General features: G+C 39.6%; 1 protein-coding gene across 1 annotated transcript; it reads right to left on the bottom strand.

Annotated features, from left to right (window-relative positions):
- Nucleotides 1-4998: 4998 nt before the first annotated feature.
- On the bottom strand, nucleotides 4999-8330 carry FSCB (fibrous sheath CABYR binding protein). The gene has a single exon (XM_039257417.1). It carries the CDS (start codon nucleotides 8129-8131, stop codon nucleotides 5276-5278), a length of 2856 nt encoding a protein of 951 aa, XP_039113348.1. The 5' UTR covers nucleotides 8132-8330; the 3' UTR covers nucleotides 4999-5275.
- Between the last annotated feature and the right edge of the window lie 1447 nt (nucleotides 8331-9777).

Here is a 9777-nt window from a genome sequence, read left to right as displayed (position 1 = left end):
TACCAAAGGGGGGCGCCTGGGTGGCTTAGTCGGTTAAGCGTCCGACTTTCGCTGAGGTCATGATCTCGCGGTTCGTGGGTTCGAGCCCCGCGTCGGGCTCTGTGCTGACTGCCAGCTCAGAGCCTGGAGCCTGTTTCAGTCTGTGACTCCCTCTCTCTCTGACCTCCCCTGCTCACACTGTCTCTCTCTCTCTCTCCTAGAAATAAATAAAAAAATAAAAAAATTAAAAAAAAAAAGATTGCTACCAAAGGGTTGGGCCCCTAATTATATATTTTCTAAAGACAACAAGATTTGCACTCATTAGTCATAGAGGACCATAACAAACAAAAAATGGGTGTTAGTCATATAATCATCTCAATAGAGGCAGAAAAAGCATATGACAAAATCAACATCCTTTCATGATGAAAACTCTAAGCAAATTCGACACAGATGGAACTTAATTCATCATAACAGAGGCCACATGTGAAAAGCCCTCCGCTAACAGTATACTCAAAGCTAAAAAGCTGAAAGCTTTCTGTCTAAGATCAGGAGCAAGACAGGGATTCTCATTTTTGCCACACTTATTCAACATAGCACTGAAAATCCTAGCCAGAGTAATTAGGCAGGGAAAAAATATAAAAGTCATCCAAATTAGAATGGAAGAAGTAAAGTCATCTTTGTTTACAATGATGTACTTTATTTTTTTAAGTCTGTTTTTAATGTTTTATTTATTCCTGAGAGAGAGAGAGCATGAGCAGGGGAGGTCAGAGAGGGAGACACAGAATCTGAAACAGGCTCCAGGCTCTGAGCTAGCTGTCAGCACAGAGCCCGATGTGGGGCTCGAACCCACAAACCATGAGATCATAACCTGAACCAAAGTTGGATGCTTAACCGACTGAGCCACCCAGGCACCCCTACAATGATGTACTTTAAATAGAAAACACTACAGACTTCTGATTTACTGGGGTTTTTTTGTTTGGTTTTGTTTTGTCTGAAGTCATACCGTGCACTTTTTCTGGTAGGAAAAGTGAAGTTTTTCACTTTTTGAAGTGAAATTTGAAGTTCAACCACAAGAAAAAAATTGGAAAAACTACTAGAATAAACGAATTCAGTAAAACCCCAAGATAAAAAACCAACGTATATAAATCTATTGTATTTCTATATACAAATAATGAAACAACAGAAAGAGAAATTAAGAAAACAGTCCATTTACAATTGTACCAAAATCAATAAATAACTAGGAATATACCTAATCAAGGAGCTGAAAAACCAGTACTCTGAAAACTAGAAAGCACTGATGAAAGAAATTGAAGATGACACAAAGAAATGAAAAGACATTCCATGCTTATGGATTGGATGAAGAAATATTGTTAAAATATCTATAATACCCAAAGCAATTTACACAGTTAATGCAATCTCCATCAAAATACCAATAGCATTTTTCACAGAGCTAGAACAAACAACCCTAAAATTCGTATAGAGCCACAAAAGACCCCAAATGGCCAAAGCAATCTTGAAAAAGAAAAGCAGAGCTGGAGGCATCATAATTCTGAACATCAAGTTACATTACAAAACTGCAGCAATCAAAACAGTATGGTATTTAGCATTAAAAAAAGACAGATTAATGGAACAGAATAGAAAACCCAGAAATGAGCTCACAGTTATGTGGCCAATTAATCTTTGACAAAGCAGGAAAAAAATATCCAATGAGATAAAGACTGTCTCTTCAACAAATAGTGTTGGGAAAACAGGACAGCAACTTGCAAAACAATGAAACTGGGCAACTATCTTTCACCATACACAAAAATAAATTCAAAATGGCTTAAAGGCCTAACTTAGACAAGAAACCATAAAAATCCTTGAAGAAAGCACAGGCAGTAATTTCTCTGACATTGCTCATAGCAACATTTTTCTAGATATGTCTCCTGAGGCAAGGGAAATGAAAGCAAAAATAAACTATTGGAACTAAATAAATAAAAAACTTCTGCACAGTGATGGAAACAATCAACAAACCAAAAGCAAACTTCAGAAAGGGAGAAGATATTTTCTAATGACATATTCTATAAAGGCTTAGCATCCAACAATATATAAAGAACTTATAAAACTCAGCATCCAAAGGAATGAATAATCCAATTTAAAAAATTGGCAGAAAACATGAATAGATATCTCTCTAAAGAAGACATACAGATGGCCAACAGACACATGAAACGATTCATAACATCATTTATTGGGAACTGCAAATTGAAACTAAGATATCACCCCACAGCTAATAGAGTGGATAAAATGAACAACATAAAAAACAACAGGTATTGGGGAGGATGTGCAGAAAGGGGAACCCTCTTGCATTGTTGGTGAGAATGCAAACTGGTGCAGCCACTGTGGAAAATAGTATGGAGTTTCTTCAAAAAGTTAAAAATAGGAGTGCCTGGGTGGCTCAGTCGGTTAAGCATCCGACTTCAGCTCAGGTCATGATCTCCGGTTTGTGGGTTCGAGCCCTGCGTTGGGCTCTGTGCTGACAGCTAGCTCAGAGCCTGGAGCCTGCTTCAGATTCTGTGTCTTCCTCTGTCTGACCCTCCCCTGCTCACGCTGTCTCTCTCTCTCAGAAATAAATAAAACATTTTTTAAAAAGTTAAAAATAGAACTATCCCATGATCCAGCAACTGCACTGCTGAGTACTTATCGAAAGAATACAAAAATACTAATTTGATTGTTATAGCAGCATTATTTACAATAATCAAATTATGGAAATAGCCTAGGTGTCCACAAATTGATGAATGGATAAAGAAGATACATACACACACACACACACACACACACACACACACACACAGGAATATTATTCTGCCATAAAAAAAATGAAATCTTGCCATTTGCAATGCCATTGAGAGAGCTAGGCAGTATTATACTAAGTGAAATAAGTCTGTCAGAAAAAGACAAATATCATATGATTTCACTCATATATGGAATTCAAGAAACAAAACAAATGAGCAAAGGGAAAAAAAGAGACAGAGAGGGACAAACCAAGAAACTGACTCTTAACTATAGAGAACAATACCAGCGTGAAGGAAAGTGAAGGGTTGGATTAAATAGGTGATGGGGATGAAGGAGTACACTTGTCATGATGAGCACCAGGTCATATATGGAAGTACTGATTGTACTTCCTGAAACGAATATTACATTATATATTAACTAATGAATTTAAATAAAAGCCTCTAAAATCTAAAATAGAAAAAAAAAAAGCCCTTCAAATTTAGAAAAAGGAGTTTAACTGGATTTTAAGTATCTCAGAAAACAAAATAAAATGGACTTGGAAATATAAAAAAGAAACAACCCTCATTCAAGAACTGTAGAATGTTTCTCATCCTCATATTTAGCACATATTGAAAAAGATTTCACTTACAAAAACTTATAAAATTATTTAAAAATACTTAAAAATATCACATACTCTTGTCACACACTGTACAGAGGTAATGAAGAGTGAGAGAAACATCTAATAATTATACAGCATCAAATTTTAACAAGGTCTGGAATCATCAATCTATAGTTTTTGCTAAACAGAAAAATACACTAACAAAATTAAACGTTTTGAGAGAATCATCTCATTATTTCAGCATGTAGCAATTTAATTATAGCTGAAGAAAATATTTTCCCAAAAGTTGCCATAACCATAGAAACCATGATGTTCTTTATTAACAGATATCTTATAATAATCTATAATTACTCTTCAAAAATGTAAAAAACTTATACAGTAGCTCCCCCCTTATCCACAGAGAATACCCTTAGAGAGCCCCAGAGAATGCCTGAAATATGGATCGTACCAAGTGCTATGAATACTGCATTTTCCTATGCATATACATACCTATGATACAGCGCAATTTATAAATTAGGCAGAGTAACAGGTTAACAACAATAACAAATAATAAAATAGAGCAATTATAACAATATCCTGTAATAAAACTTATGTGAATGTGATCTCTCCCTTCCAAATATCTTGTTGTACTGTATTCAACTCTTATCCTTGTTATGATATGAAGTGACAAAAGCCTACATGATGAGATGTAGTCAACTGAATGGTGTAGGCATTGTGACACAGCATTAGGCTACTATTGACCTTCAAGAGAGGGTACATCAGATGGAAGATATCCTCTGGACCACAGTTGACCATGAGTTAGTGAAACTATGGAAAGCAAAACTGAAGGGGTGCCTAGGTGGCTCAGCCAGTTAAGTTTCCAACTTCAGCTCATGCCATGACCCCATGTCTCCTGGGTTTGGCCTTCACTTTGGGCTCTGTGCTGACAGCTTGGAACCCAGAGCCTGCTTCAGATTCTGTGTCTCCCTCTTTCTCTGAACCTCCCCTGCTCACACTCTCTCTCTCTCAAAATAAATAAACATCTAAAAAATTGTTTAATGTGGATAAGAGGAGACTGCTGTACTACTACTAATTCAATACTCTTCATCACAAGTTCAAAGTACAAAAAAATCAAGCTTCCAAAGGACTCATCACAGTCTAAGTTGAAATGAAATTAAAACTAAGCAGAAATATGCTCTTGAGGCTAAGTATATTTTTCTTTATGTTTACACACTTTTTAAAATACTTTATCTGGATTATCTTCATTAAAATGAAGGCTTTTATAAAGGTTTTAAGCTTTCCTATCCAGATATGGAACCGTAAAATATGCAAGATAGGGATGAAAACAGGAAAGGAATGCTTGTCTCAGAAGGAATCAAATAGAGATTTAGAGATATGATGTATTATAATGAAAAGAAAAAAAAAACACATACCTTTAGCTATGTGACCAAATCACAATGAATCTAAAGTAGATGAGAGAACTACAGCAAAGAAAATGTCTTTTCCACTGTAAGCTACATATAGTGAAAGTAAAATATAGTTATAGAGTATACTTTACCCTTTTCAACAAGGTTTATTATAGAAATGATATTTTAAGTGATTAAACCATCAATTTACTTAATTTCCAAATAGATATTTCATATATGCTAGATTTGATTGAAAATAACACATTTTAAGCCACTAGTTTTTATTGTTCATTTTCCAGCCAGTAGTCCATATTTTGGGGTTTCCTGTTATTTCCCATTTTACTTCCAAATGCCTATACTTTTCTAAAGTGTGTATGTCCAGAAGCCCTTAGCTTCTGATTGATAGTGTAGTTAAGACCTACTTAGAGCTGAGGAAGAGGTCTCTATTTTAGTTCTACATAGATGACACCCTCTATTTCAAAGTTAGGAACCTGCTCTTTCTTGATATTAGATCTTCAGCGACAGGATCCAGTTCCAAAGGTTATTCAGGTTTTTGATGATCTCCCAAAACCTTTGATTCTAATTTTATCACTGGGACATCTGTCTGGAGAAATTGGTATTCAGTAGACACATGGTCTACCAGAACCTCATCTGCAGCAGTTTGTTCAGATGGTGGACTAAGGACATTTTCTATAGAGATTTGTGTAACAAAGTCCTCTTTGGCCGCTGGAAACTGTTTGTCAACAGAGACCATTTCTAAAGTAATGTCTTCAGCTGATGGAGACTGAAACTCATCTGGAGTCTGTTCTTCAGAGCCCTTCACATTTGGTAGAGACTGAACTTCAGCTGAGGTCTCTTCTTCGGGGGTCTCCTCAGCTGGGGCCTCTTTAGCTACTAGTAGAGGCCAAATTTTAGCTGACACCTCTTCTTCAGGGGCCTCTATGTCTAGTAGAGACCAAACTTCATCTGAAGCCTCTTCTGCAGAGGCCTCCTCATCTGGCGGAGACTGAACTTCTGCAGAGGCCTCAGCTGGTGGAGACCAAAATTCAGCTAGGGCCTCTTCTGCAGAGGCCTCCTCAGTTGGCAGAGACTGTACCTCAGCTAAAGTCCCTTCTGCAGCGGTCTCTTCAGTTGGTGGAGACTGAACTTCTTCTGAGGACTCAGCTGCTGGAGGCTGAACCTCAGCGGGGGTCTCTTCTGCAGGGGCCTCCTCAGCTGCTGGAGGCTGAACCTCAGCGGGGGTCTCTTCTGCAGGGGCCTCCTCAGCTGCTGGAGGCTGAACCTCAGCGGGGGTCTCTTCTGCAGGGGCCTCCTCAGCTGGTGCAGACTGAACTTCAGCTGGGGCCTCTTTTTCAGGGGCCTCCTCAGCTGGCAAAGGCTGGACTTCGACCTGGGCTTCAGCTGGTGGAGACTGAACTTCAGCTGGGGCCTCTTCTGGAGGGGCCTCCTCAGCTGTTGCAGACTGAACTTCAGCTGGGGCCTCTTTTTCAGGGGCCTCCTCAGCTGGCAGAGGCTGGACTTCGACCTGGGCTTCAGCTGGTGGAGACTGAATTTCAGCTGGGGCCTCTTCTGGAGGGGCCTCCTCAGCTGTTGCAGACTGAACTTCAGCCGGGGCCTCTTCTGGAGGGGCCTCCTCAGCTGTTGCAGACTGAACTTCAGCTGGGGCCTCTTCTGGAGGGGCCTCCTCAGCTGGTGGAGACTGAACTTCAGCTAGGGTCTCAGCTGGTGGAGACTGAACTTCGGCTGGGGCCTCCTCAGCTGGTGGAGACTTAACTTCAGCCGGGGTCTCAGCTGGTAGAGACTGAACTTCTGCTGGGGCCTCCTCAGCTGGTGGAGACTGAACTTCAGTTGGGGTCTCCGCTGGTGGAGACTGAACTTCAGCTGAGGCTTCAGATGGTGGAGACTGAACTTCAGCTGGGGCCTCCTCAGCTGATGGAGACTGAACTTCGGCCAGGCCCTCTGCTGGTGGAGACTGAACTTCGGCCAGGGCCTCCGCTGGTGGAGACTGAACTTCGGCTGGGGCCTCCGCTGGTGGAGACTGAACTTCAGCTGAGGCTTCAGATGGTGGAGACTGAACTTCAGCTGGGGCCTCCTCAGCTGATGGAGACTGAACTTCGGCCAGGCCCTCTGCTGGTGGAGACTGAACTTCGGCCAGGGCCTCCGCTGGTGGAGACTGAACTTCAGCTGAGGCTTCAGATGGTGGAGACTGAACTTCAGTTTGAGCCTCTTCTGTAGGTGCCTCCACAGCTGGTGGAAGCTGAAGTTCTGGGGCCTCCTGTATAGAAGGCTCTTCAGTTGATAAAGGCTCTCCTGAAAAAGCCTCCTCAGCACGGATAGACTCTACTTTAGCAGGGGCGTCTTCTTCCGGAGTCTCCTCCTTTGGGAAAGGCTGTACAGGAGCTTTTTCAACTTTTGGAGACTGAGCTTCAGCAGGAGGCCCTTCTGAAAGAGCCTCTTCACCCAGGGTTGGCTGTACTTTGGCAGAGCCCTTTTCTGCAGGAGCTTCCTCAGTTTGTGGATGAAGTTCAATAGTGGTCTTTCCTGCAGTAATGTCCTCAGCTGGTGTAGGTTGCACTTCAGCAGAGACCTCTTCTGCAATGGGAGGCTGTACCTCACCTGGAACGTATTGCTCATCTTCTAAAGGTACCAAACTACCTTTTTTGCTTTGCTGACTAAATGAAGATCTGCTAATACCTACCTGCCTAGTTGCTTCATCTCTACTTGTTGAGGGTTGCAATTCGGGATGTTCACTAGTGAAAATCTTCCCTGAGAATTTACGTTTCTGCACAACTTCATATGACTTTGAAAAAGAGCTATCTGGTCTGCCAATAACCACTATTTCTAATTCACTAAAGGACGTCTGCTGTTCTCTGTCCACTTTTTCTATTTGAGGAATGTTCATCATTGTCCAGTCTCCAGTACAACTGGTCTGCTGAGATCTGTCTATTTTGAAATGAAATGAGTGTCTGCTTGTCGGAACTTTTACTTCCTGAACACTCTCTGGAATTTCAGGGACTACTTTTCCAACAGTTGTTGGCATTTCTTCAGGTACCACTGTTTCACCAACTGACTTGATTTCTTCTTTTTTCTCTTCTACAGTAGTGTCTGTTTGCAGAGATTTATCAGTCATATCACGTACACGCTTTCTCTTTGCCCAAGTTTGCTGAAGTTGAGAAGATACTCTGAGAGACTCAGGGTTGACTTTGCTTCCAGAAATGTTACCAATACTAAGGGTAGCTTTAGGGCCAGATGATTGTGATATAGGCAAATTTTTCTTTTTCTCTGTCACTTCCGTTTGCTGGGATTTATCTACCATTGGTTGACTGTGTCGTCGCCTCTTTCGAATTTCTTGCCTCCCTGCTGAGATAGGCTGATCAGGTTCATCACTTTCTTCCATTTCTAAGACTGGTGAATTTTAAATGTGTTAATCTTCAAGTAATTAATCATCGAGAATCACAAATATACCAGATAGGTAAGTTTGCCTTTCTTCATTAAATGTTGTTATGTTGAGCTACCTTAGAAAATAGTAATTCATAAATTACTGCATTCTGTACTACACTCTTGTTGGATCCCACCTTACTCAGTAAGCATCTTTCTTGTTTAGTCTCTCATATGACTGAATCTCACTTCTAGAGGTTTCCCTGAAGGGTCTATGACATCATACCCAATTGTCTTCACAAGGTTCCCTTGGTGGTATTCCAAGCATTTTTAACTTGGTATAGACAATGGCTGCAAGTGAAAGAGCTACTGTTTGAAACATCAAGTTGAAAAAAGCATTTGTCTATCAGAGGAACATCAAGCAAACTCCAGTGATGCTGTGTCCTAATAGTTGAAGGTGATGCTTTTGAACTTTCAGTCCTTTTCTTTTCATCCTACTGTCAAAGACAGTTATAATACAGAACTCCGAATGCTGAACCCTTTTATCAACTGTTGGAGAAATTAACTTACACTTGTGTGTCTATGCATATATGACTTAGAAGACAGTGAATATTGTATTAAAAACTTGAATTCTGAGGTTCATATTCATGTAAAGTCTTTTCCTATGTCTTTAGCACTCAGTAACTACAACAGCCTACTACCTATCTACCTACCCACCTATCTTATCTATTTATATAGAATATTTGCATTCTCTAAAAACTTGAGATATTTTTATTTTCAACTATTTCAGAAAATAGGTCCACCCAAAACTTGCCAACTATAAGAATGTTAACTCTAAAGATATGCCAAGTGAAATCAAATGCATTTTTTAATCTATAGCTACTAAGTAACCATGTAGGAATAAATTCCCCAATGAAGAGGAAAATCTTAAACTGAAGGCTTGAAAAAGAGGAATCTCAGGTAAGCAAATTGTAAATGGTATTATAATAGATTTGGAATGTAAATAAAACCTTAATTTACACATCACACAAAAATTTTATTAGCAAGATTAAGATTTATCAAAAGATGTGCAAAAGCACATTACTTTAGTCTACCAAAAGTTAAAGAGGAGAAAACGGGCTTTAAAAATGTAGTCACAGGATAAAGTAATAAACATATCTAAATAATCATTATTACTTGATTATCTAGAAATATTTTTAAATTTCTTTATGACCCTAGGAAATAAAAAAATATCATGAATAATTATCCTTGTTTGATATGCATATTCATAATTATAGTCAGGCTATCTTAGCCAAATCAACACTTTTCGCATTCTTTGACCAGGTCCCTAAACCCAACTCAGTCTCTTGGCAGGGATCAGTGAATATTTGTTCAGTGTAATTGGACAACTGTAATTGAAATAGTGTTGTTTCCCTACATCTCAACTTGCTCTGCCTTAATTTTTGTCTATGCTGCTGTGTTTTGTCCTATCTTTCTAAGAATTAATAAAGTGAAGTAAACAATAGTCATTTTACAAGAGAGCTGATACAGGTTTTCATCAGGCCTGCAACAGTTTGAAAATAAGTTGTTTACCAACCGCTTTGTGGTCTCGTATTCTTCTCAGTTGCGTCTGTCACACATTGCATGTGACCTTTGTAATCAAGTTTCTGACACTCTATGGAGTAT

This window comes from Hyaena hyaena, unplaced genomic scaffold (genome assembly GCF_003009895.1).
Source record: "Hyaena hyaena isolate Hyena2069 unplaced genomic scaffold, ASM300989v1 scaffold_621, whole genome shotgun sequence".
In the NCBI taxonomy this organism is placed as follows: domain Eukaryota; kingdom Metazoa; phylum Chordata; class Mammalia; order Carnivora; family Hyaenidae; genus Hyaena; species Hyaena hyaena.
The sequence above is the reverse complement of the archived record's forward strand: the minus strand, read 5'-3'. Positions and strand labels throughout refer to the sequence as shown.

What these genes read in the sequence shown, in the direction of transcription:
- FSCB (XM_039257417.1), bottom strand. Translation starts at nt 8,131, where the DNA reads ATGGAAGAAAGTGATGAACCTGATCAGCCTATCTCAGCAGGGAGGCAA.